Source organism: Equus asinus, chromosome 10, assembly GCF_041296235.1.
Source record: "Equus asinus isolate D_3611 breed Donkey chromosome 10, EquAss-T2T_v2, whole genome shotgun sequence".
NCBI lineage: Eukaryota > Metazoa > Chordata > Mammalia > Perissodactyla > Equidae > Equus > Equus asinus.
Genome location: NC_091799.1, coordinates 10,292,212 through 10,319,027, shown reverse-complemented (window position 1 = coordinate 10,319,027; position 26,816 = coordinate 10,292,212). Strand labels below are relative to the sequence as shown.

The 26,816-nt window shown below is 62.3% G+C and overlaps 2 protein-coding genes across 9 annotated transcripts; one reads left to right on the top strand and one right to left on the bottom strand.

The window, feature by feature from the left end:
- The first annotated feature begins 88 nt into the window (after nt 1-88).
- Nucleotides 89-25,186, top strand: GRIN1 (glutamate ionotropic receptor NMDA type subunit 1). Of its 8 annotated transcripts, none has more exons than XM_070518239.1 (21): nt 91-837; nt 3,366-3,500; nt 6,177-6,353; nt 8,537-8,599; nt 9,388-9,488; nt 14,043-14,164; nt 14,235-14,409; nt 15,602-15,746; nt 15,844-15,927; nt 17,926-18,067; nt 18,163-18,290; nt 18,523-18,687; nt 18,764-18,882; nt 18,996-19,108; nt 19,182-19,330; nt 19,428-19,585; nt 19,854-20,015; nt 20,216-20,325; nt 20,432-20,577; nt 21,819-21,929; nt 24,276-25,186. In XM_070518239.1, exons 1-21 carry the CDS (start codon nt 580-582, stop codon nt 24,342-24,344), a joined length of 2,832 nt encoding a protein of 943 aa, XP_070374340.1. In that variant the 5' UTR covers nt 91-579; the 3' UTR covers nt 24,345-25,186. The 8 variants fall into 8 exon arrangements, with proteins under 8 accessions (XP_070374343.1, XP_070374340.1, XP_070374339.1 ...); XM_070518238.1 differs by having other exon boundaries at nt 23,909-25,186; XM_070518242.1 differs by lacking the exon at nt 21,819-21,929 and having other exon boundaries at nt 89-837; nt 23,909-25,186.
- Nucleotides 25,167-26,556, bottom strand: LRRC26 (leucine rich repeat containing 26). The gene is made up of 2 exons (XM_014828144.3): nt 25,674-26,556; nt 25,167-25,586 (listed from the first exon to the last, which is right to left on the bottom strand). Exons 1-2 carry the CDS (start codon nt 26,344-26,346, stop codon nt 25,270-25,272), a joined length of 990 nt encoding a protein of 329 aa, XP_014683630.1. The 5' UTR covers nt 26,347-26,556; the 3' UTR covers nt 25,167-25,269.
- Nucleotides 26,557-26,816: the final 260 nt, after the last annotated feature.

The following is a 26,816-nucleotide window of genomic DNA, read 5'->3' as shown; positions in this document are numbered from 1 at the left end:
GTCCCAGCGACACCTACCCACACGGACACGCGCGCACACGCACACACTTGCACTCGCACACACACTCTCACGCAGGCGCTCCCCGCTCCCGCGCATCCTGACGAATGCTCACACGAACGCAGGCGCACACTCAGGCGCGGGAGGCGCCCCCCCTTCGGCTCCGTGTTGGGAAGCGGGGGCGGCGGGAGGGGTAGGAGACGTTGGCCCCGCTCGCGGCTCCGCAGCTGCCGCAGTCGCCGCAGCGTCGGGAATCGGACCAGCGAAGCCCGGGAGGAGCCGCCGCCCGGTGTCCTCTCGGCGCCGGGCGCCCAGGGCAGCGCCGGGAACCGCTTCAGCACCGCGGACAGCGGCAGCGCCAGGGCCAGCGCGGGGACGCACGCGCCCGGGACCCCCCCGGCCGGCGGAGCCCGTGGGCCCCCTTCACTCCCGCAGACGTCCCGGGACTCGGGCTCCCGGGAAAGACGTGGCGCCCCCAGCCCGCGGGATCGGGCGCGCGCAGGACGGCCGGGGCACCCCGCTGGGGATGCGCCAAGGGCCCCGCATTTGTGCTGCCCAGAGCCAGGGCGCTGCCCCGAGCCCATGAGCACCATGCGCTTGCTGACACTCGCCCTGCTCTTCTCCTGCTCCTTCGCCCGTGCCTCCTGCGACCCCAAGATCGTCAATATCGGCGCGGTGCTGAGCACGCGGAAGCACGAGCAGATGTTCCGCGAGGCTGTGAACCAGGCCAACAAGCGGCACGGCTCCTGGAAGATCCAGCTCAACGCCACCTCTGTCACCCACAAGCCCAACGCCATCCAGATGGCCCTGTCGGTGTGCGAGGACCTCATCTCCAGCCAGGTGCCGGCCCCCCCAGGGCTCCTGCTGTGCCCTCTTTTGCCCCTCCTCCCTCCACTCCCCCCTCCCTCCATCACCCTCCATTCCTCCTGCTGTCCCAGTTTCATTCCATCCTCTCTTAGCCCTCTCCTTCCTTTAAGAGAGGACCCCTAAGTCAGCTGGCTCCTTTTGGAGAAGGGTGGTCTTACTAGCAGCCAAATACCAATGTCTGCCAGTTCCCCCTCTTGGCTCCCAGACTGGTCCCCTGCCACAGTGGCCAGTCCTCACAAGGGTCCCAGGGCTCCAGATCCTGACCAGTGTGTGCAGACATATGGCAGGCAGGCATTTGGCAGTTTGTTCCATCGCTTGGTGTCAGCGTGGGGGTGGGCATTCTGGGCTCACGTGCATGCACTGAAGGGCTTCAAGCTGGATGGGGTCTGGGGACAGCTTTGTTTCTGCTTCTCCATCTCCTTCCCTTCGTCCCTCCCCTTCCCCCACCTGCAGGTCTGCCCAAGATGGGAAATGGCCGAGGTGTCGAAGCAGGGTATTCCATAGGGTGGGAGTGGGGACTGCACATGTGGGAGGTGTCAGGGCACAGCATGGGAGCCGCTGGCAGCCAGCGCAGCGGGGGAGGACACGACTCCTGAGATTTTGCCTGTCGTAGCTGTCCGCCCCTGGGCCGCACCGCCTGCTGAATCCCAATGAAGCCACGGGATCACTGCAATGCAGCCCTTTATGTAAGAGGCGGGACGACACCAGGCCAAGCGCTGCTCACACACACTCACCTGCCAGCCACGCCACATCCACAGACAGACACAAGCACACACACGCACATACACAGTACATCCATGTTTGTGCACAGAGATGCACAGACTTACACTACCACACACTCATGCACATCCGCATTACACAACCAATTGCACATGCTCACTCACATGCACACCTGCCCACCCACACATACACATCCATGGACACACACACTCATGTGCCATACACTGCTTGGCATGCCCAGCTGCAATGCAAACACGTGTGTCTTCCACACTGGGCTCAATCACACATACACACACACATACAAATGCAGGCATGTTGGGGCATACATTATACACACGCATATCCCAGCACACACTCATGAACACCTGTGTGGTCACACGTGTGTACACACATCCTCATGCAAACGTTGGCCAGGCCCTCAGGCGAAGACTGGAGATGAGGCCAGGGGAGGGAGACCAGTCCAGCAGCTCCAACTGCAGAGGCCAGAGCCTTGCTCGGAAATCTGCCCCTCGCCACTCACAATCCACTCCTGTGCCCCAGCCCAGGGCAGCATGGGACAGGACTAGGTGAAGCCTCTGTGGCCAGCAGCTTTGGTCACATGTTCCATCTGGCATGGGGGAGGGACATGAAGGAGTGGAATCAGGGAGTCCAGGTGGGACCCTTTCTGGGGAATCCCTCCTCTAACTCACTCACAGTTCTGCTCTCTGTGGGCATTGTCCCCTCAGAGAACAGCCAGTGCCAGAGCAGAAGTGATGGCAGCACCTGTCACTCACTGAGTACACCCTGCAAGCCAGGCACTGTGCTAGCATGGCAGCCATCGCCCCTGCCATGTGAGGCCAGCACACTCACCGCCCCCCGCCCCCGTTTGCAGAATCAGGTGGGCCCTGTGGCTCAGAGACGGGAAAAGGCACAGGTGGGACACATGCAGGTTCTTCTAATGTGGGGTGGTGTGGAACTGCCGAGCCATCTGCCCCCCATTCTGTCTCCCTGCCTCGGGGCTGAGCCACTGGCTTCATACCTGCCCACTGGGGCCTTGGTTCCGGCAGGAAGGTGGGGCTGCCCCCCAGTGCCTCCCTTCCCTTCCTTGAGGATGTGGTCATTGATCAAAGTCAGCCCTGGGCCTTGTTCAAGCTGAGCCGAGCTCGGCCCGCCCCTGGAAGACACCAGCAAAAGGGACCCTGGCCCCTGGGCAGCTCCTTGCCTGGCTTCTCCCACTAAACCTCCGTCTGTGGTGCTTGAGTCAGACCTTCTGAAGCTGCCCTCCCTCTCGGGAGCACCAGCTTCCGCCTACCTCTGCTTGAGAGAAGGGACAGTGGGTGTCCTAGGTGTGGCTGTCAGCATGACGTAAGACCAGCCCTGCTGCCCGGCCCGGCGGGGGCGGCGTGTACGGTTCCCAGACATCACAGGGACAGGCCTTTGCCCCCCTTTCAGAGTCTCCCCACACACCTCAGGGCAGCCCCCCAGTGTGGGGGGACTGAGGGGAGACCCCAGCAGACGGGTGAGGAGGGACCTGCCACCTCCCGGTGTGTCCTCTTGGGATCCAGCTCTGCCTCTGCCTTTCCCTACAATTCATGTATAGTCAGAGGGTGGTTATGGGGTGTTGTCCCCCTGCCTCGTAGGTGTGTGCTCCTGGGGCTGTGTGTGTACAAAAGTGGTGCCCCCCAGGTGCCCCGCCCCCCATTGGCCTGCCAGGTTCAGCCTCTGCCGTTTCTGATGGCTGGCTCTGGCACAGTGCTCGGACTGCCCCCTGCTTGAGCTGACCTTGTACCTTGTGTCCACAGGTCTATGCCATCCTAGTTAGCCACCCACCTACCCCCAACGACCACTTCACTCCCACCCCCGTCTCCTACACAGCTGGCTTCTACCGCATCCCTGTCCTGGGGCTGACCACCCGCATGTCCATCTACTCAGACAAGGTAAGCCTGACCACTCAATGGGGACCCCGCTGCTCTGCTCCTGTCTTCAGACCTGGGTGGCTGGCTCTTGCAGCTGCTGGGGAGGAGGAAGGAGGGTGGGCAGGTGCTGTGCCAGGATGGGGCAGGGGCACAGAGGTACTCAGGCCATGGGCTCTGTGCTCAAGGAGCAGCAAGGCAATACATGAGCTCACGCATTTGGGCACGCTCACACACACACCCACACACATTCATAGTTTCATAAACACACAAACTCACCCACACTCATGCACATGCTCACCTGTACACACACTCACAACACATAAACTCACACAGACACAAACGAATCCATACACTCACACCTATACACACCCATGAGCACATGCACACAAACACACATGCACACTCGTGTGCTCTCACACACACTCACCCATATGCACATTTGCACGCATACTCATACATTCACACTCAGGTGCACAATCACATAACACTAACATATTCACCCTCCCCCCACACACACTTACGTTCCATCACACACTCATACATGCCCACACTTACATACTTACACCTATGCTCACATATGTGTGCAGCCACATACACACACCCACTTGGGCAGATGGCCCACTGACAGGTGACAGGCACCAACAGCAAGCCCCCCGAAGCAGCAGAGATCTCTGTGGGCCAGGAGAAGACATACACAGGGAGGCTTCCTGGACAACATGACAGGCGGGCTTTGGAGAGCTGGAGAAGGGGGCTCCAGGAGGAGGAAAAGCCTGAGACTGGATACCAGGCAGCGAGGAAGCTGTGGTTCCCAGCCCTTCCCACCGCAGGGCCTGTGCAGGGTGAATGAGGAACAGCTCACGGCAGGAGGGGCCGGCCTGACCACTGCTCAGCATCATGGGGTGCTCTTGTGGCCGCAGGCTGGGGCTTCTGGCTAGAGGTGTCCAATCCTGGAGCGGCAGCTGGAAGAGCCAAGAGGTCACCAGGTTGGTTTTGCAGGACACTTGCTCTAGGTCAACAGCTCTCCCACAGTGTCTGCCCACAGTTCTGAGAGGACCCATCAGTTGGAGTGCAAACTAGCCACCAAGAGGCTAAGAGGGCTGCCACAGCCTGCTCCTCATCTCCCTCCAGGTCTGGGGCCACCAGCAGACAGTCCCCAAGGGGCTGCTTGGCAGGGGACATCCAGCTTGGTGCCTGAACTGAGGGGCCAGAGAGCTGAGCTGTGTGCCCGAAGCTTCCTGGGTTTCCTCGTCTTCTCCAAATTCATCCTGCTGGGAGCCCAGAGTCTTAGATAAAGCCACCTACGGCACAGAGGTCATCCCAGCCAGGGGTCTCTGGGGAGGTCAGGGATGGGTCTGCCCAGAGGCGAGGGGTTAGTGAGGCCAGGATGTGGGGCTCTCTGAGAAGGCCTTCCAGGGAGGAGGTTAATTGGAGGCCAGAGCAGCCACCCTTCCTGGGGCCCTGGCAGCTCGGCACACAGCTGAGACACCCTGAATGCTCAGAGGCACTGAGACCACAGCTGTGGAGAAACAAAATGTCCTGCCTGAGCCCTCCAGCCCTGCCTCCTTTGCCTCTCTGGGCACTGGTCACCTCACACGCAAAGGGGAGAAAAGTGCAGGAAAACAGCTGGTGGAGCACAGGAGAGGCTGGGGGAGCCCCCTCCCAGGGCAGGACCCCAGCCCAGCAGGAGCCCCCAGCCCAGAGCCAGATTGTGGTCCAACGCTCTGGTCCGGCATGAGAGCAAACCTAATGGTCAAACCTTGCAACGCCACCCTGGCTCCACTCGTGGTCCCAACGAACAGCCAGTCTGTGCCCAACACATGAACCAGGAAGGCCTGGGTGAGAGCCAGACCAAGACCCCAACTACAACTCCCTTGCAGCCATGTTGCCAGGTGAACGGTGGACAGAGGCACAGGGGCATTCTTGCACTTGGGTTCCAAGGCACTGCCCCCAGGCCACACAGAGGGAGCAGGTGAAAAAAGAACCTGGAGGTCCCAGAGGACCACAAGATCAGTGTCTGTCCCCAGGGATGCTAAAGGGACTAGTGCTTCCTGGACAGACACAGAACCTAGGCTGAGGAGGGCAGAGCCTGCTCCATGCCTGAGTCCCAGCATGCCCTTCCCTGGTGGTTAGTGCACACAGACAAGCAAGTCAAGCCAGCAAGCGACAACCTCTGGGCTTGGTGAAGAGATGAAATGTTTAACCCCGAGAGTGGAAACTTCCTAACAAATACTACGGTTATGTAAATAACTGTAGAAGGACAGCGTGTGGCCCCAGAGGGGATCTTTGAGATGCTGCATGTCAGGGAGAACTTTCTGAGTCTAAGTTGTCCAGCAGGGGGTGCTGCCCGGAAGGTGGGGAGCTGCCCCAGGGGCACTCCCACAGACACCCAATGTGGTCAGGGTGCTGCTGGCAAACACCCAGCCTCTTTTTCTCAGACTCGGGGGGGGGGGGGGGGAGGGAGAAGAGAATGGTGTGAGGGCAGGGGTATCAGGAAGTCCCACTGGGTCCCTGTCTGCTGGCGAGCATCCCCCATTAGTGTAAAGGGAGGAGTGGGGAGCAGTAGGGACCCCGGTGTCTGGGGTCTAGAAGCGTCCCCCAGCCGTATCAGGGCAGCAGCGGGGGAAGCGCTGGTCTGCCTTCGCCAGCCTGGCAGAGGTCTCGGTCCCTCCCACCCATCAGCCTCCGGTATCCCCACAGAGCATCCACCTGAGCTTCCTGCGCACGGTGCCACCCTACTCCCACCAGTCGAGCGTCTGGTTTGAGATGATGCGCGTCTACAGCTGGAACCACATCATCCTCCTGGTCAGCGACGACCACGAGGGCAGGGCCGCGCAGAAGCGCCTGGAGACGCTGCTGGAGGAGCGCGAGTCCAAGGTGAGGCCCGGGCGTGGGCGGGGCGCCTCGGCGCAGAGACAGAGCCGAGCAGGAGCAGGAGCAGGAGCCGGGCGAGCGCCCGCTGTGTCTGTGGCCCGTGTGTGAACACCCTTTCTTTCCATCGTGCATGGTCAGCACCACGCGTCTGGCGAGCGCCCGCCCCAGCCTGTCCTCGGCTCATTTCACTTGCTTTTGCCATTAGTCGAAATCTCCTTCGTGTCAGTCCCTGCGGGGCGAGGGCAGGACCACCTGGAGCTCCGCAAACACCCCCTCCCTCCTCGTGTGTCCACAGGCCAGAGCCCCGCCGGACCCTGACCGCTCTGCCCCCACCCTGTGACTCCCGCCACCCTCCCAGGCAGACTGGCCGGGCCCAGCCCCCCAGCAGCCTCCTCTAGGGCGCCGCTCTCAGTGTGATGGTGACGACGACGCACCATGCACCCTCCCCAAAAGACCTGGCCCCCTCTCTGCTGTCACTCATGCCATGTCTTCACACTGGCCTCGCCTCCCCTGCAGCCCTCCACCTCCCAGCCACCCATCACCCTCACCAAAACCCCACCTGGGGATATCTGCCATGCCCCACCCCCAGCCCGGACCCTGCCCCCTTCAGTCTCCTGCTCCCCCTCCTGCACCCAGTGCCTTCCTCTCCTCACCTCCCACCATGGGGCTAGGCTCTGGACTCCTCCTGGGACCAATTAGATGCCTGGCTCTAGGACACACTGACCACTCCATCCCTGCCTGGCCCCCACTCTGTGGGGCTGTGGAGACACCAGAGCAAGGATTTCTGGGGGTCCAAGTGACCCCTATCCCCCACTGCCAGCCTGAGGAGGAGCTGGTGCTCACCAAAGGAGGCCCAGGGTCTCACCTTCACCCAGCCCAGAGACCTGGGCGTTTGGCACCCAGGCCACAGCCCACGGGTCAAGTGGAAGCCAAGCAGGGCAGAGAGGGAGGGAGGCCCAGGCTGGGGAGGGCCGTGGGAGGCCAGACCAAGGGGGTGGCAGGGAGCATGCTCTGTCCGTGAAGTCAGAGCTGGCTTCATTAATCTTAGTGCCAACCCAGGGCCCCTCAAGGTGCCATAGGCCCTGAAGGGAGTAGAGGGCACCGGTTGGGGGGGGTGAAGCCAGAGGACAGGCCCAGAGGGTCCTGGGGGTTCCTGCTTTGGGGGATTGGCTAAGTCTGGGAGGGAGGGCTGGCTACCAGCACTACAGGGCCCCACCCCTCTTGAGATAGCACCCCACACATGCAGCAGGTGTGTTACCTCCTGGCATGTCCACCCATAGCCACATGTACTTGCAAGCCCAGTGCACATGCACACATGCTCATCAGTCACACTCCACATACCTAGCCACCTGCGCTCACTCTCACAGGCACAGGCGGCCGTTCTCAAGACAACTTCCTCACACTGCACACCTCCCGCCACACAGACCACACGCACCTTCCCACGCATTGTCCTGGCCCAGCCTAGGCACTCACACACAGGGATGTGGCCCATGGGCATGCTCACCCCACTAGCTCACAGCACATGACCGTACATACACCCACACAAGTGTTCAGATGGCACTGGTCCTCACTCCCCGCATGGGCTTACGCAGACTAACGTTCCCATGCAGATGTCCACGGATGCATGTCACCCCTGTGCACACATATGCACACAAACTCTTATCACACTGGACCTCCATCACACACGTGGGTCGATGAGTGTGCACACACCAGTTTGTGAGAACAGAACACCCAGATCTCTAAGAGAGGCAGAGGGAGGACCCAGGGAGGGGGAGGGACAGAGGGGGCAGGGAGCGGGGAGGAGGTGCTCCCTCCCCATTCAGGACTGACGTGGGATGGGGTGGGTACTGCTGGGGCCACACAGCAGGTGCATGGCAGGGGTGGGGGTGGCAGGTGGGACCCCAAATGGACACATTTGGCATGGACGCGGACAGGGCCTCCGTTTCTCCCAAGTGTGACCGTTTCCAAGAGCACAGCTCCGGGAGGGAGCCTCAGTGGCCCCAAGCCCCTTGTCCCTCGGCCCCACCCGGTCCCGGCCCGCCCCGGCCTAGGTGTTTGCGAGCTCCAGGTCCCGCCCGTCTGCAGACGTCCGAGGAGGTGGTGTGATAGCTTTAGCGCCGTCATTTTCAACCGTTTATAATCTTCTTCTGTGTCTGCATATTTTCTCTGTGCACATTATTCATCAGAGTAAAAAAAGGAACTATGAAAACCTCGACCAACTGTCCTATGACAACAAGCGCGGACCCAAGGTATATATGCATGGACGTGCACGCCACCCACCGACTAGGGAGCCCTGGCCTCCGGCGCCTCGGCCACTAGGGCCGCCGTCTGGCCCAGCCGCGCCGCAGGCCCGAGCAGTGAGGAGAGTGAGGTCGAGAGGCAGGCAGCCGCAGGCAGGAGAGGGCAGGCGCGGCTGTGTGGGTACCCACGGCCCACCCACCATGGCCTCGGTCTTGGCCTGCGCCCGAGAGGCAGGTGCGGCCGCAGGAGGAGCTGCTCTCCGGGAAGTGCATGCAAATCTCTGGGACCCCCAGGGTTTCCTCGAGGAACCCAGGAGGGAGCCCAGCCGCCCAGCCGCCCGCCTGCCTGCCGGGGTCTGGGCCACTCCTGCAGGGGCCTCAGAATAAGGCCCAAGAGGATCTCCCATGGTTTTGGAACAGTCAGCCCCATCTCCACTCCCGGTTGCATTCCAAAACTCTTTTCTGTTTCCTGTCCGCTGCACGCCTCTTTCTGAGTCTCGGTCCACTTCAGCTTGCATGCTCAGTGCAAAAATGAGGACAGGAGTGAGAGGTGGAAAGAGAGATGCAGAGAGAGCAGAAAGCAAGCACAGGAGAGTGAGCAGGCTGAAGAAAGGACGAGCGAGGCCAGGCCAGGCGAAGAGCCAGGAAGGCAAGTGGACAGTGCAGGTGGCAGGTGCAGGCCGCCGCAGCCCTAGCTAAGCTGCCTCGGGGTTCCTAGCGGCTGTGGTCCGACTCTCACCCTGAGGCGCTGTGTCCCCTGCCCAGGCTGCCTGCTAACACTTCTGCTCACACCACAGGCTGAGAAGGTGCTGCAGTTCGACCCGGGGACCAAGAATGTGACGGCTCTGCTGATGGAGGCGCGGGAGTTGGAGGCCCGGGTCATCATCCTCTCTGCCAGGTGAGGGCGTGCCGGGCCCCTCCCCCAACTCCACCCAGGCTGCACCTGGCTAGGGCCCAGGCAACGTTGGGCTGAAATTGAGCTTCAGCTTCCAAAATACCCTTGCCAAAGAGAGTCCCCACCACGTACACCTGGTGACCCGAGAAGGCAACACCGTCTATCTGTTCAACCCTCCCTGGGCCCTTCCTCCCTTCCACAGGCACCTGCTGCCGCTGGCCCTGAGTTGGGCTTTGGGGATGGGAGGTGGACAGGCCCCTGCCCTTAGGAAGGCCAACACAACCCCGGTGATAGATGGGGTGACACGGGGCTCTGGGAGCTGGGGTCAGGGAAAGGGCCCAGGTAAGTGATGTGTGGTATACAGGTGAGCCCAGGTGGGAAGGCCCATGGCAGGGAGAGGGCCCGAGTCATAGCACTGAAGGATGGGAGCAGTTGGAGTAGGCAGCCAATTAGGGACCCCTGAATACCACGCTGCCGCTGGATAGGGCCTGGCCCACACTGTGACCCCAGGAACCAACCCACAATAAAAAATCTCCCTATTTGCAAATGACTAAGTTCTCCCAGGAAGGGAAAGGCCAGACCACTCAGAATGGGAAAAAGAAGAACCGCATCCCATGGGACAGCCAGGAGGGCCTGGGTGGACTGTCTGCCCTGTCCTAGAAGCTCTGCCAGGCTCCAACAGAGTGGAGAAAAGCAGCAGGGGTCACCTGACCCAGAGAACACACCCCAAACGCTGCTGTCCGGAGTGCTGGAAAGAGCCAGCAATATTCTGAGTGGCAGGGAGGTGTCCTTTCACACATTCAGTCAATAAACCTCAGAGCGAGGTGCCCACCTCCTCCCAGGATAGAGTGCAGTGGGGCCCACCAGGGCTCCTCCAGCTGGACGGCAGGAAGCAGCCCCACTCCAGAGCTCACAGCGGCCAGATGAGTGCAACAGGAAGGAGCTAATTCCCCACTGCCCCCCATTTTGCAGTGCGAACCCAGGGCTCAGAGTCATGAGTCACTTGCCTGTGCTGACCATCCAACCCTGAGCACTGAGGGGAGGGCTTCAGCAGAAAGGTTTAAGGACGTGCCCGCACAAAGTCAAGGGGGTGCACAGCCCCTTCCGGAACAAGGCTCTCCCAAAGCGATCACTGCCCAAGGCAAGCCCCGCCCAGGGAAAGCCCCGCCCCAGGGAAAGCCCCGCCCAGGGAAAGCCCCGCCCAGGGAAAGCCCCGCCCCAGGGAAAGCCCCGCCCAGGGAAAGCCCCGCCCAGGGAAAGCCCCGCCCCAGGGAAAGCCCCGCCCAGGGAAAGCCCCGCCCAGGGAAAGCCCCGCCCAGGGAAAGCCCCGCCCCAGGGAAAGCCCCGCCCCTGGGAAAGCCCCACCCCAAGGAAAGCCCCGCCCAGGGAAAGCCCCGCCCCTGGGAAAACCCCACCCCAGGGAAAGCCCCGCCCAGGGAAAGCTGCGCCCAGACAAAGCCTGTCAGACCCTTTCCTTTTATTTCTCCTTTGTTTCCCCTTCTCCTCACTCATTATAGAGCTTGAGAGAGATTTTGTGGATGTGGTGGAATGAAAGGATGGATGGGTGGATGGGTGGACCAATGGACAGACAGAAGGACAAGTGGGCAGTTGGCTAGTGATCTGAAGTCCCCTTCATCCGGGACAGAGCAACTCAAGGAACCCATTACCCCAAAACATAGGTGTTCAACTGTTGGACGCTTTTACAAAGGATGAGTTCACACCAAACCAGACCTGCCCAATCTATACATTGTAACCAGAGTGGCCACCAGGACAGGGGCCAGAAAGCCATGCATAAAACCAATCCGCAGCCTCCTGGAGGCCTCCATGGGGGCCAGCGCGGTGGTGAAGTGGTTAAGTGCACACATTCTGCTTCGGTGGTCCGGGGTTCACTGGTTTGGATCCTGGGTGCCGACATGACACTGCTTGGCAAGCCATGCTGTCATAGGCGTCCCACATATAAAGTAGAGGAAGATGGGCACAGATGTTAGCTCAGGGCCAGTCTTCCTCAGCAAAAAGAGGAGGATTGGCAGCAGATGTTAGCTCAGGGCTGATCTTCCTCAAAAAAAAAACACAAAAAACAATCTACAGAACCCTACCATGCTCGGCTCCCAGAAGAGGGGAGGGCACCTTCTCCACTGCTTTCCCTCTGGTCAGTGAGACCCCAAGACACATGCTGCAGCCATGGGGAAGCCCCTGGACATGGGCTGAGGGGGGCTTGCCTTGTGTCACCAGTCCCCAGGATCAAGGACAGGTTTGCCAGATGTGGCTCCAAGAACGAGGTCAGTCCAGGGAAGGGGACGTGGTCATGACAGACGTTGCGCACACTACATACACAGAGAGACATTTTCACAAACTATGTGCACACCACACGCATGCATGCACATGAGCATACACCATATACCACCACACGTGCACAAACGTAAACTAACGTGCACACATGTGCACAGGCACTCAGCATATTCACACCACTCATACACACATGTGTGCACACCACATGTTCACACATGCACATGCACCCCGTACAAGCGTATGCACCATATACACACCGTACATAATGCATGCACATACACACAGGCGCATCACACACACAAATACCGCACACACTCACACACAGACACATGTGCAGCTTTAGACATAAGCATACAGGTTACACGATCGTGCGCTCGACCATAAATACTCTACCATTTCTGTGGCGCTCCGTCTACATGCTCTCATGCTTACGCACATACACATGGTACACGTCACACACTATGCACATGCACATACTCCACACACGTACTTACACTGCCCCCAAAGGCATAGCCCTCACATCAACCACACCCACCAGCACCCCTCTTGAATCTGTGCAAGGACCCTGTGCTGTCAGGGCAGGAAGGGACCCCTCCCCTCACACGCTGAGCTCCTTGGAGCGGAGAACCAGAATCCCACAGCAGAGGGCAGCCCAGCCAGCCCAGCATGCCCAGCTCCCAGGAGCCCAGGGAGGCAAGGCTGTGCCCTGGACAGTGGCAGACACGGGGCCTCTTGACCCTGGCACTTCCACTTGCCACATTTTGTACATGGTGGCTGTTGAGAGCATTTTGCAGAGACCTCACGAAGCCAATCTTAATTCTTGACCAATTTTCTACAGGGTGCAGAGAATTTGTTTCAGGAAGATACTCCTCATTTTTACCTTCCTGAAATTGTCCTTACTGGGTTTGGCTATTTCATAAAACACTTTGATGGGTTGATCGGGCTTTTGTTCACAACTCTTCTACTGATATCGATTTACACAGACACAAGCATAGGTGTGTGCTCATTCCGCTAAGTCAAATGCCATAGACCCGAATAGTGGCAAGCAGACAAGCTTCTCTGCTAGGTTTTGTGAGCACCGTTGACAGCATGAACGCTGCGCCGTGACACGTACAGGGCTGGTTTGGCTGGGCAGTCATGGTTGGATGCTCTCATCTGGGTCACCAGTGTGGTGCTGCCTGGAACGTCTCTGTTTTGTGTTCTTACATCCCACAGTAGCCTTGTCATTTAGAGCAAATACTGAAGGTCTGAATTTCTTTGTTGGCTAATCCTCGAGCATATTGTATGCAGACTCCTCAGGGAGCCTAGGGTCACCTTGGTTTCCAGGGTCAGCCATTGTGAGAATAAGCCAACACTCAGCCAAACTGCCCAAGCTCTTTGCGTCCCACTGCCCAAGCATTGGAGAAACAAAGTGCTAGTCATGGTCCAGGCCCATCTGGGGCCAGTTCCATCCCGTCAGGGAAGGGAAGGTAGGAAGCACGAGAGGACCCTCAGTGGCCCCCACAGCCCCACCTTCTCTTCCCTGCTGGGTCCAGGTCCAGGGTCCTTGACCCAACCAGGGAGACTCCAGCTCCAGAGGACCGGGTCCATAGGGGCTCACCTGCAAGGACACCCCAAAAGCTCAGGACCACGTGTGCCTGCAAGCCGCAGCCTGTGCTCTGTCCTGCCAGCAGCCCCAGCCCCGGACATCAGGGGGAGCCCAGCTGCTTGTGCAGATTCCAGAAGGATGAGCCCTTCCAGGGCTCTCCAGCGGCTTCTGCTGCAATGCTCCACACAGCTCCCAGGCACTGGGTCCCACCAGCATCTGACCATTTCACACATTTAGACATGGAGGACCAGAGGGAGCATGGCCTGTCCAGGAAGTCACAGGAGCCTGGGCTCTGGGATTGACTGTCCAGGTGCAGACCTGACTCTGCTACTTACCACCACTTGTGTGCACTGGGTGCCTCAGTTTCCCCTCCTGACACAGGGATAGTACTAATGCCTGCCTCATAGGGATATTGTGAGAACTAAATAAGGCAGTCCATGTAAAGCACTTAGAACTGTGCCTGGTACCTGTGGAGCAAGTGATCCATCCATGGTGATCCATCACCATCCTGGGTCAACCTAAGCCTGCCCAGCAAGGGCTGGGAGCCAGCCAGAGTGGCTTGGGAAGCTCTGGGCGTCTGGGCCCCATTCCTGTCACCCTGCTCCAGAGGAGGACCCCAGAACCGACCGCGGGGAGGGGACGGCTGGAGTCCTGGCCCGTCACCCCACTCTGCCCCACAGCGAGGACGATGCTGCCACCGTGTACCGCGCAGCCGCGATGCTGAACATGACCGGTTCGGGGTACGTGTGGCTGGTGGGGGAGCGCGAGATCTCAGGGAATGCCCTGCGCTACGCCCCGGACGGTGAGTGCTGGGTCTCTGGGGCCGCGGGCGGGGCTCCCCACGGGCTCTAAGCGAAGGGACGCTCTCCCAGGCATCATCGGGCTGCAGCTCATCAACGGCAAGAACGAGTCGGCGCACATCAGCGACGCCGTGGGCGTGGTGGCGCAGGCGGTGCACGAGCTTCTGGAGAAGGAGAACATCACCGACCCGCCGCGGGGCTGCGTGGGCAACACCAACATCTGGAAGACAGGGCCGCTCTTCAAGAGGTGAGCGGGGTCATCCTTCTAGAGGTGGACGTGGCGGCTCTTCCGGAAGTGGGCGGGGCCGCCTTCGGGACGGGTGGGCACTCTTAGGAGGCGGGACTAGTCGCTCGCTCTTCAGCGGGTGGTCCAGCGCAGCCTGCTGCCCACATCCTACAGATACAGTCACCTTTCCCACTTCCCTCCTCTCCCCCCACCTCCTCTCCACCCCCACCACCATCTCCACTGTGATACTCGTCCACCCCGTTTCCCACACTGACACCAGAGCCTTGAATGTCGCAGAAGTCCTGGCCTTCTCCACTGCTCCAGCCCTCACCGTTTAACACTGCAGCCAACCCTCTCCTCGGGGTGGCTGACAGCCCTTGGGAGGAGGCTTCTACTGCAGGTGGGGACTGGGAGCTTCCAGGGACCCAGAAGGTCAGACAAGGAGCCCAGGGATGGCACCCAAGCCTGTAGAGAGCCAAGGTTGACCAAAGACCGAAGTGGACGGCTGCAGTGGGGCAAGAGTTAGCTCACAGCACCCTGGACACCATGCCACCAGGGTGGGCTGGCCCAGCTCATCATTAGACACCCCCCCACACACACTGAGTAGCATGTTGGAGAAACATGGTTCATGTTGCCCACAACAGGAACACACACAACTGCAGGTACAGGCAGCACACGTGCACACACGCACGTCCATGTGCACACAGACAGACTCAGACAGGCACATGGCACACACATATGTGCCACAAGTACACGCGTGGGAGTGCATCCCACACAAGGATCACATGTGCACACAGATATGGCCAGATGGGCACACCACGTGTGTACACACACACACAGAGATGTGCTCATGCAGGGAGACAGGACTTCAGCCCTGCCTCCCCCACTCACTGGCAAACGGGCCACTGAGTCCTCCCCGGGCTTCTGCCTCCTCATCTGTAAAGCAAGAACACCTGCTGTGAGGATCAAACATCCCAACCCACAGAAATCCCTCGAAACAGGGTCTGGCACCCAGGACTCAATGGGCTGCTAGAACTGTGCTGTCCATCTGGTACTGGCAGACAGGCACACCATCCGTCAGACTCACAGCAGGAGGGTCTGACATCTGCCAATCTTTCTTTCTTGGGACTGGGGCAGAAGGAGGGGCTCAAGCTTCTCGGGAGGCCAGGGAGACAGCGCGTCCCTGATAAGTCTATTCCAATGTCCTGTCCAGAGTCCTGATGTCTTCCAAATACGCCGATGGGGTGACTGGCCGCGTGGAGTTTAATGAGGACGGGGACCGGAAGTTTGCCAACTACAGCATCATGAACCTGCAGAACCGCAAGCTGGTGCAAGTGGGCATCTACAATGGCACCCACGTAGGTGGGGGTCATGAGGGGGTGGGGGCTGGGGCCTTAGGGTCCTGGGGCCAAGACCCCTGCGTGGCCACCCTCCATCTCATACTCCCACCCCCAGGTCATCCCCAATGACAGAAAGATCATCTGGCCAGGCGGAGAGACGGAGAAGCCCCGAGGGTACCAGATGTCCACCAGACTGAAGGTGGGGGGCCTGCCTCAGCTCCACACCCCGAACACTCCATCCAACCCCTCAGGCCCAGAGAAGGAGACAGTGAGGCCAACGAAAGTGACTATAAGAAGTGGGGATGGGACCAGCACCTGGCTGCCATCAAACACACCTGGCACCGCAGAGAAAGCAGGGAGAGCAGGTGGAGGGAGGAGAGGAAGCTACTCACCCCTCATCCCATGGACTCTCTCCAATGCCCCTCCTCACCCAACCCCACTTAAGTCTGGGGAAGCCCTGTGGGGCAGGACTCCCCTGGGGATGAGCTGATGGAGGACAGAGGGACAGATGGGTGGTCATTCTGTAGATTTCAGCTTCAGCACTCTCTATCCTGAGTCCTGGCCCTGGGGATGCCACCTCCACATCCTTATCACTCCTCCAGGTGGTCCTAGCCACCCCCTGCGCAGCCTTCAGGACCTCCTGCCATGACTGGGTCAAACTGCCCTTTTGACCCTGGCCTCCCTGCCTTCCCCATGGCTGGCCATTCCCTCCTTTGCTCCCTCCCTGGGCTGGCCTTATCCCTCATGGCTTCTCTTCCTTGGCCTGACTCCTTCCTGCTCCTTTGGGCTCATCCCTGGGCCGCTCTACCCTCCCTACGTCCCTCCCTATGCTGACCCACACCAGCGTGAGACCAGGACCTTCAATCTCCAAAGGCAAGGACTCTAAGTGCAATCTGCCCAACCAACGTGCCCCAGTGTCCTCAAGTCTTCAAATGTCTCTTGGCCCTATTTGATTTCTGAGCCCACACCCCGGGGCCTCTCACCCAGACCCCTTTGTCAGCACCTGCCCTGGGGTCACAACCCTTTGTGACAGGCAGACTGGGCTTTCCCAAAGCCAGCACGGCCTCTCCTCGAGTTGGAAATCCTGAAAATAACAGCTCAATATGATAACCAGATGGCCGCATCCAGGCTGTTTGATGCAGATGGCTCGTTTTCACTTTTCTTTCTTTCTTTCTTTTTTTTTTTTTTTTTGTCTCATTGACTTTTTAAAGGCACAAACATATATTCTTGTGTAACAGAAAAAAATGATGAAAGATTAAAAAGCAAATAAGCTCCTTCAGGGGTTCCCAATCCCCCGGGGGAGAAGCCAAAATGCTGTCGTCGTGGCTGAGGCTCACCCTCCCCCAGCCCCCAGTGGAGGGTGCCTCTCACACCATCCCTGCTTACTTTGTAGGCTCAACTCCCACATCACCTCCCCTCGGACGCCTCGTCAGCATGTGGTGCTCAGTTCAGCCCCCTCTGCCCCATATCTGTCCTCCCCACCCTCAGGCTATGGGTCCCTGAAGTCAGGGAGAGAGCCCCAGTATGAGCCCCGAGGGGCCCCTGCTCTGAAGAGGCAGGCCATGGAAGACGGGGCAGCATCAGCTGTGGAAGAGGGAGGAAGGACCGATGATCAGACAGGGACTCACTGCTGGGGAGGATGAGGGCCAGGAGAGGCCAGGTGATCAGACAAGGGTGATCCCCATGGGTCCCAGGTCCTGTGCAGGCTCTGAGTGGGTGTCGGTGGACATGCCCCCATGCTCATGGGTGCCACGGGGCAGGGGGCAGGCTCTGGTCTAGCACGGGGAGTTTCTCATCCCTGAGAAGTCAGAGATGGTGCCCAGGCAGACGGGACATTCCACCAGGCTCCTCTGATGGAGGGAAGGATGTGTAAGCCAAGACCCCAAGGAAAAGTGGCTAAGGGCAGAGTGTTTTTGGGAGGCTGTGTGCCTTCTGAACGCTGAGGTGGCATGGGTGGTCCGGGGAGTCTGGGGCCACCCCTGAGGGCAGCAGGCAGGTGATGCTGACTGTGGCCGAGGAGAACGTGGACTGACCACCTGAAGCCAAGCAGGGAGGCTCCAGAGAGCGGCAGAGGCGGGAGGTGGGGGAACGTCAGGGATTTGGAGGGGCTGCAGGGGAGAGTGGGCACTGAGAAGAGGACAGCGCCCCGGGGCAGCCCAGGGCGGGTGGTGCAGGCTGGGTCTCCTCTCTCGCCCAGATCGTGACGATCCACCAGGAGCCCTTCGTGTACGTCAAGCCCACACTGAGCGACGGCACGTGCAAGGAGGAGTTCACAGTTAACGGGGACCCGGTCAAGAAGGTGATCTGCACTGGGCCCAACGACACGTCGCCGGGCAGCCGTGAGTGCCGGGCTAGGGAGCTGGGGCGCGGGCGCGGGGCGGACAGCACAGGCCGGAGCCCCGCGGTTACACTCTCCCCCACCCCCCGCACCCAGCACGCCACACCGTGCCTCAGTGCTGCTACGGCTTCTGCATCGATCTGCTCATCAAGCTGGCGCGGACCATGAACTTCACCTATGAGGTGCACCTGGTGGCCGATGGCAAGTTCGGCACGCAGGAGCGGGTAAGCGTGGATCCTGAGCCGCGCGGACCCGGTCTTGCTAGGGCACGGCCTTGGCTGGGCGGGGCCTGCAGGTGGGAGGGACGGGGTGGGCGTGGTCTGCTGTTGGATGGGCGGGGCCTGCGAGCTAAGGCGGAGTCTGGAGTGGGCGACCCCTGAGATGGGCTAGGGCGGGAGCCTGTCGCGGGAGTGGCGCCGACAGTGTCCGCGTCCCCACCGGCTGTATCGCCCACAGGTAAACAACAGTAATAAGAAGGAGTGGAACGGGATGATGGGCGAGCTGCTCAGCGGTCAGGCGGACATGATCGTGGCGCCGCTGACCATCAACAACGAGCGCGCGCAGTACATCGAGTTCTCCAAGCCCTTCAAGTACCAGGGCCTGACCATTCTGGTCAAGAAGGTGGACAGGGGTGCGGCGGGGGCGGGGTGGAGTCCTGGGAGGGCCCGGGCGGCGCTGACGGCCAGTCCACCAACAGGAGATACCCCGGAGCACGCTGGACTCGTTCATGCAGCCCTTCCAGAGCACACTGTGGCTGCTAGTGGGGCTGTCGGTGCACGTGGTGGCCGTGATGCTGTACCTGCTGGACCGCTTCAGGTGAGCGCGGCCCGCGGGCCGGACACTTCCACTTGCGGGGCTGGCGCAGCGGATGAGGGGCGGGGCGGGGCTGCCTCTCCCGCCCTCTCCCGCCCGCCCTCTGCGCCCCGCAGCCCCTTCGGCCGGTTCAAGGTGAACAGTGAGGAGGAGGAGGAGGACGCGCTGACCCTGTCTTCGGCCATGTGGTTCTCCTGGGGCGTCCTGCTCAACTCGGGCATCGGGGAAGGTGAGGCCAGGCTCGGGCCCCGTCCCTCTCCGCCCGCGATTGCTCGCACGGAGCTCACCGTCTCTGCCCACAGGCGCCCCTCGAAGTTTCTCGGCGCGCATCCTGGGCATGGTGTGGGCCGGCTTCGCCATGATCATCGTGGCCTCCTACACCGCCAACCTGGCGGCCTTCCTGGTGCTGGACCGGCCCGAGGAGCGCATCACCGGCATCAATGACCCGCGGGTGAGACCGGCGCGCTGGGGGGCGGCGAGTGAGGTCCGCGGGGGCGTGCCCTGGGCGGGGCCTAGAGCAGCCTCGAGCCCCGCCCTCTACCCCGCAGCTGAGGAACCCCTCAGATAAGTTCATCTACGCGACGGTGAAGCAGAGCTCGGTGGACATCTACTTCCGGCGGCAGGTGGAGCTGAGCACCATGTACCGGCACATGGAGAAGCACAACTACGAGAGCGCAGCCGAGGCCATCCAGGCCGTGCGGGACAAGTGAGGGGAAGGGGAGCGAGAGGACGGGACGGCGTGGGGGGTCCACAAGCGAAGGGACGAGGAGGGCCAGGCGGGACAAAGGAGAGGGGGGCCGGACAAGAGGGGCGTCCACCGATACAGGAAAAGTGAGCGTGTCCAGGCTGGATGGGAACCACAGGAGGGGAATCGAGGTTTCCAGGCTGGCAGGACGAAGTAGTGCACGCGTGCGTGCGGGAGCGAGGGCAGCCCGACTGTGCGGGGCTCCTGTGACCCCTGCCCCTACCCGCAGCAAGCTGCATGCCTTCATCTGGGATTCCGCGGTGCTGGAATTCGAGGCCTCGCAGAAGTGCGACCTGGTGACCACGGGCGAGTTGTTCTTCCGCTCAGGCTTCGGCATCGGCATGCGCAAGGACAGCCCCTGGAAGCAGAACGTCTCCCTGTCCATCCTCAAGTGAGTCAGCCTCGTCTGCCCTCCTCCATGCCTCTCCAACAGCCTCCCCAGTGCCAGACCCCACCACACAGGTGCTGCCCCACCCAGGCCAGGCCCCGCCCACTTCGGACCCCGCAGCGCACGCCCTCCCACTTCCGCCTTCTTCTCGCCTCGGAGGCCTCCCAGCTCCGGGCCCTGGCTCACACGCCCCGCCCACCCAGGTCCCATGAGAACGGCTTTATGGAAGACCTGGACAAAACGTGGGTGCGGTACCAGGAGTGTGACTCTCGCAGCAACGCCCCTGCTACCCTCACCTTCGAGAACATGGCAGGTGGGTCCGCCATTCCCCTCAAAGCCCCTCCCGACACTGTGTGGGTTCTCCAGGGGGCCCGCAGCCTGGCCAGACAACCGCTGAGGGGCTGGGTCCTGGCCCACAGGGGTCTTCATGCTGGTGGCTGGAGGCATCGTGGCAGGAATATTCCTGATCTTCATTGAGATCGCCTACAAGAGGCACAAGGACGCTCGCCGGAAGCAGATGCAGCTGGCCTTCGCAGCGGTGAATGTGTGGCGGAAGAACCTACAGGTAGGGCAGGCCACCCTCCGAGGCCTGGTGCCCATGGCCCGGCCTGGCCCCGGCCCCCCTCCATCCCCGCAGGCCGAAGCGCTGGCTCTGACTCCCAGGAGCTCATGTGGGCAGGACTGGAGCTAGGAGCCATGGCCAGGGGCAGCGCTGGTGCGGGGCCGCCTGCAGGTGGCTGCCCACTGCAAAGCCAGCTGAGGGAGGCCACACGCCTTGCTCCAAGCCTCCACCTGGCCCCTCTGTCTCCAGAGTCGCCCGCCGGCGCCCATTCCATAGGAAGGCAAACTGAGGCAGGGTAAGACAGGGACCCACCTGGGTGTAGCACGTGAGTCCGAGAATCATTCTGCCCTCGCCGCCCCACCTCCTCCTCGGCACCCTCCCGGGACCCCCTTCCCTGCTGCCCTGCTGTGTTCTGTGCTGCAAAACTCCAGTCTGAATCCGCCGGCCAGCCCCGCCTGGCACCCCAGGCCGTGTCTGTGCGAATTTGCCACCAGCAGGGGACTGGCTGCGTGTAGGCTAGCCACAGCCCACCTGTGCAGCCCGCAGGCTTGTGCCCCACGGTCCAGTTCCGGTTTGCTCCATCTCTTCTCTTTCTCTGGGTGCCTCCCCAGAGCCTGTGTCCTGGGATGAAGCTGGCATGGCAGAGAGGGAGGGCCATGGGGGGACGGGGTTGCTGGAGCCCCCACACCTCTCATCTGTCCCCTCTTGCTCTTGGGACCTGGTCGCTACTCTCACTGGTAGGCACAGGGCCATCCTGGCCATCAGACCCGAGGCCATGGTCCCGGGAGCTGCGTCAATCTATCTATGGCTCCAGTTCATCTCGCCACCTGCCTTCAGCCCCTCGGCCCCTTCCTGAATCTTGGTGTGCCCCCTTGGGGGTCAGAATGGCTGGTGGGGCCGACAGGGAGACTCCTCCTGTGCTCGGAGGGCCCCTCCTCCTTGGGACGCCTGTAAACCAGGGCCACCCAGGAGCCAGCGAGCCAGGTGGATCTCTCAGGAAGAGAGCCAGACGGGACCCCCCCAAGCTCAGCCCCAGCACAAGCAAGGTCAGGCCGGAGACCCGGGTAGGAGCAGAGGCTGCCTGTGCATGTCCGGCTGTTGGTCCGTCTGTCTAGCACAGGAACGCAGGCAGGAGCGAGGGCCCGAGTGGCCAGCCAGGCCGGGCAGCAGCCCCCGAGAAGCAGGCGAGGGCAGGTGTGGCCGCCACCCTTAGCCATCTAATCACTTATACATATTCATTTTAGGATAGAAAGAGTGGTAGAGCAGAGCCTGACCCTAAAAAGAAAGCCACATTTAGGGCTATCACCTCCACCCTGGCTTCCAGCTTCAAGAGACGTAGGTCCTCCAAAGACACGGTAAGGGGAAGAACGCCCAGTCCCACGTCTCCGACTCTTCTCTCGCCCGCCCTCCGTGTCTGTGTCCCGTGCGTCAGGCGTGCCCTCTCCCCTCCCCCGTCATCCCACCCCACCTCTGACCGCTGTGGCCTTTCATCTCTATTTGCCCAGCACACTAGGTCTTCTCTCTCCGACTTTCTAGACCCCTCTCTCTCGGTCCTTTCTCCCGCTGGCCCTCGCTGGGTCCTCGTTCCCCATGTGTCTCTGCGTTAGTCTGCCCCCCACATGCCATGACGCCATGCGCCATCTTGAAGCTGTGTCATGTTGTTGGTCAGCCAGTCAGCCTCACCACCTCGGGGCTGTGCCCGGGGCCCCTGGGAGCCCAGAGCCGCCCTGCCCCGGCTCCTCACCTCGGGAGGCCACGCCACCTCTCTGTTACGTCCGTTTCTCCAGCTTCTCTCAGAGGGGCCCACCGCCCTCTCTCCCTCCCTGCGACGTCCATGGAGGGGTGGCTGTGATTTCCATCCGCCCATCTGTCTGGCCGCCAGCCCCGCCACGCAGACACCTGTCTCACGTGTCTCACCAGAGCCATGCCTGTTGCATCCCCTCCATGTGGTCTCTGTGTGGGCCGGGGCTGGGGGCCGGGCCTGGCTCCATCTGGGTGGACGGCTGGGGCCTGGATTTGGAACAGGCCCCCAGCCACAGGGAACCATCAGGTGGGGGAATGGGTGGGACCAGAGGGGGTGGCCCCCACCCCAGGCTGAGCGTGGCCTACAGAGCCGGGGCATTGAGGTTCCCGGACAGAGGCCCAGGAAGGGGAGGCCTCCACGGAGGAGACCAATGCCTCAGCTCCTGACCCCCAGCCCCACCCCTCAGGGCCAGTCAGAGCCAGGCCTTCTGCCTGAGCCCAGAATTCCCTGCCCTCCTGCCTTGGGCAGCTTGTCACTGCACCAGATGTACACACTTGGACCAAAAGCCCCCAAAATGGACCCAGCTTTGCTAGGGACACCCTGGTCCCAAGTGGGGAGGAGGCTGCCCAGAGCCACCACAGCCCTCGGCCCAGCAGCCTCCCTGCAGTTCAGGGGTGGGTTTGGCCTCCAGCCCAGAGGAAGTGGCATCACCCCACAGGGGCTTATGCTCCAAGGTGGAAGTGGGATTTGCAGCCCTTCTCCCTCCTCCCCAGCGCATGGGAAGAGGAGCAGATCTCCAGGACACAGACAGGGCTTGGCACAGAGCAATCTGAGTCCAGGGTGATGCCCCAAGAGAGGCCCATGAGGCCTGGCTACTCTGCTTCCCAGGAGGGGCTCGACATAGGGAGGGTGGGTGGAGAGTGAGGGTCCATGGGCCTGGAAAAGTGGGCAGAGTTTGAGCCAGGAGCCCCACCAGGGGTGCAGGAAGAGGAGAGCGAGAAAGCAGGACCAGAGGGGAGGAGGATCAGGGCAGGCCCAGGGAGAGGTGTCCCCGCAGAGAGCTGAAAGGAGGAGCACAAGTCATGCAGGTGATGGGCCACTTTCTGAGGGCGTCACTGAATCCCGCCCCCCCCCGCCCCCCCGCTCCCCCTGCCCCGGAGCAGATACACACGCCCCTTAGCTGGTCCAGGTGCAGCTCACAGACCCTCACAGTGCCTCTCCGGAGACATGCGCCCAGCAGACTCCTTGCCCAAGCCACCCTGGGCACCAGGGACCATCCCCAGGCCAGCCCTGGTGCCACGTGGCATCTGGGGCTGACCTTGCCCTACAGGGATGACTGGGGGGACTGCCAGCTGGGGGGGCTGGGCGGGGGAGGGCGGCCCAGCTCCCACCCTGTTTCGGGCTGGGCACCTGCTCGGAGGGAGGCCTGGGTGGGGGGCTCTGTCGGGAGGGGTGGGGTCGGTCCGGCCGCTGAGATCCTCTGCCCTTGTCCTGTGGCTGGTCCGGGCCAGGGCGGCACTGGGAGCTCAGGGCTGGGGTCCCTGGAGGCCGCGGGGCCAGCGGGTATTGATTGTTGGTTCTTATTTATAGAGCACCGGGGGTGGACGCGGCGCTTTGCAAAACCAAAAAGACACAGTGCTGCCGCGACGCGCTATTGAGAGGGAGGAGGGCCAGCTGCAGATGTGTGCCCGTCATAGGGAGAGCTGAGACGCCCTGCCTGCCCTCCTCTGCCCCCCTCCCCCGCAGACAGACAGACAGACGGACGGGACAGCGGCCCGGTCCACGCAGAGTCCCGGAGCACGACGGGGTCAGGGGGAGGAGCACCCCCCAGCCTCCCCCAGGCCGCGCCCGCCTGCCTGCCGGTCGACCGGCTGGCTGGTCCACCCGTCCCGGCCCCACGCACGCCCCCAAGCGTTGGGCTAACGGGCTGCCTTGTCTGTGTATTTCTATTTTGCAGCAGTACCATCCCACTGATATCACGGGCCCGCTCAACCTCTCAGATCCCTCGGTCAGCACCGTGGTGTGAGGCCCCCGGAGGCGCCCACCTGCCCAGTTAGCCCGGCCAAGGACACTGATGGGTCCTGCTGCTCGGGAAGGCCTGAGGGAAGCCCACCCGCCCAAGACTGCCCACCCTGGGCCTCCCGTCCGTCCGCCCGCCCACCCTGCTGCCTGGCAGGCAGCCCCTGCCGGACCCAGGCACGGACCAGAGTGGCTGAGGACGGGCCAGAGCTGAGCTGGCTGGGCAGGGCCACAGGGCACTCCGGCAGAGGCAGGGCCCTGGGGTCTCTGAGCAGTGAGGAGAGGGGCTAACCTGGCCCTGGACGGAGGGGCTTGGAGCAGAGACTGAAGCCCCATCCTTCCCCAGCCACCACCAGAGCCACCATGGGGGCCCGCAGCCCCAGCTGGCTGGGTCACCCCTCCTCCAGCACCCACTCCTGGCAGCCTCGGCTCCACCCCCTCCTCTTCTTATCCTGGCTCCTCTTCCGCTTTACCCCATCCCCCCAGTTGGCCCTGCCCTTCCCCAGTAGCAGACCCTGACCCCCAGCTGGCAGGCACTTCCTAGGGGCTGCTCCTGCTCCTGCTGCCTCGGTCAGACCTCCTCCTCCAGACTCCAGAGGGCCGAGCTTTGTCTTTGCCTCCTCCGGCCTGCAGCCCAGGATGGGCCTCCCCAGACGCTGGCTCGGGACTGTCCTCAGCCCTGCCTGCCACCTTGTACAGGTCCAGCCCTTCCCGTGTCCGAGTGTGTGCCTTCCCCTGCGGCCGGTATGCAGTTGCGCGCTGCCCCTCCCCCCAGGGGCCCGGCGCGCACCGCCCCCCCCACCCGGTGTGTGCAGTGGTGATGCCTAAAGGAATGTCATGAAAATTTCAGTTTGTGTCGCTTGTTCACGCCTGCAGGGAGTGTGAAGGGGGGCAGGGCATACAGGGAAGATTCGAGGGCAGCCGCAGCCCGCTCAGGCTTGGGCGGCGGCGGCGGGGCTCCCAGTGTCTGCGAGCGAGGCCGAGCAGGGCCCGGGATCCGGCGGTCTCCTCGGTGGGCGGCGGGCGGCGGCGAGGCGGCGGCGGCGCGTGCGGCAGGCGGTGATCATGGTGCCCAGCGCCAGGCAGGCGGCCAGGCTGGCAAGGAAGGACACGGGCCCGAGTGCGTAGACCACGGCCAGGTCCCGCGGGGCGAGTGACTGCGCGCAGTGGTTGAAGGCGGCGTCGGGGAAGGCGGTCAAGGGACTGAGCACCAGGTTCCCCGGCGACACGCAGAGCAGCGTCTCGGCCTCTGCGGGACACCGGCGCGGCGTCAGGAGGCTGCGGCGGCGTTAGTGGTAGCCCGCGCCCGCCCCCGCCCCCATCCCCCAGGGCTCACCTGGCGCGGGCCGTGGGTGCCTGCGCAGCCAGATGCAGAGCGGGCGCAGAGCGCAGCCGCAGGCCCAGGGGTTGCCACGGAGGCGCAGCGCATTGAGAGCGGGCAGGCAGGTCAGCAGGCCGGGAGGGAGCGCAGACAACTGGTTATCTTGCAGGCTGAGCTCGTGCAGCAGCGGGAGTGCGCCCAGGGCCGCAGGTTCCAGGCGCGCTAGCCGATTGCCGGCCAGCGAGAGGGCGCGCAGAGCGCGCAGCCGCGCGAAGGTACCGGGGGCTAGCGCTTCCAGCTGGTTGGCGCTGAGGTCGAGGTGCTGCAGCGCGCCCAGGCCCCAGAAGGCCCGCGCGTGCATCCAGCGCAGCCCATTGTCGCGCAGGTCCAGGCGTAGCAGTGCCCCAGCGCCCACGAAGGCACCGGGCGGCAACGCGCGCACGCGGTTGTGGTCCAGCAGCAGCGCGAGCACGCTCCAGTTCAGGCCCCCTGGTACGGCGGGCAGCTCGCGCCTGGAGCAGTTGGCCTGACCGCCTGGCGCGCACGCGCACGCCTCGGGGCAGGCCAAGTCTCCCCGGGCTCCCGAGGGGGCGGCCGCAGCCGACGCCTGGGCCCAGACTGGCCACGGAGACAGTAGCAGCAGCAACAGTGGTGGCGGCGGCCACGAGAGAAAAGAGGGGCTCCGCATGGGGGCAGGAGTGGGACCTGCGAGGGGAGGCCTGCTGTCCGTGCGTCCCCGGAGCCCGTCCGTCCCTGCGGCGCCCGCACAGATATTGACTCTCCGCCTCGGGCTCGCGCCGGCAGTTCCTGTCCCATGGCTCGTCCCGCGCCTAGGGCGGGGGCTGGGCACAAAGCCAGCGCCCGGCACTGCCAGCCACCTGTCCCGGAGCTCCCGGGCTCCTCATGGCTCCGCGCCAGCAGCGACGCTGACGAGACACCCCCCCGCCCCCCCACCCGCTCCTCGGCGTCGTCCGCCACACCCGGCCCTGCTGAGGCCTGAGCAGCTGCACCCACCCAACTCGTGGATGCGACACAAGGAATGCACCTTTGCTCCTCACCCCGGTCTCAGGCCGTCTCTGGCTCAGCAGAGTGACCTCAGTGCATACACACAGTGGCCCCCCACATAGGCCCGGTCCCATCCTGATGGTGGGTGATTGG

What these genes read in the sequence shown, in the direction of transcription:
- LRRC26 (XM_014828144.3), bottom strand. Translation starts at nt 26,346, where the DNA reads ATGCGGAGCCCCTCTTTTCTCTCGTGGCCGCCGCCACCACTGTTGCTG. An exon ending in GCACCCACGGCCCGCGCCAG is followed by an intron (nt 25,587 to 25,673) that starts GTGAGCCCTGGG and finishes GGTGTCCCGCAG; the next exon opens with AGGCCGAGACGCTGCTCTGC.
- GRIN1 (XM_070518238.1), top strand. Translation starts at nt 580, where the DNA reads ATGAGCACCATGCGCTTGCTGACACTCGCCCTGCTCTTCTCCTGCTCC. An exon ending in GTCATCATCCTCTCTGCCAG is followed by an intron (nt 9,489 to 14,042) that starts GTGAGGGCGTGC and finishes TCTGCCCCACAG; the next exon opens with CGAGGACGATGCTGCCACCG. An exon ending in AGATGTCCACCAGACTGAAG is followed by an intron (nt 15,928 to 17,925) that starts GTGGGGGGCCTG and finishes TCTCTCGCCCAG; the next exon opens with ATCGTGACGATCCACCAGGA.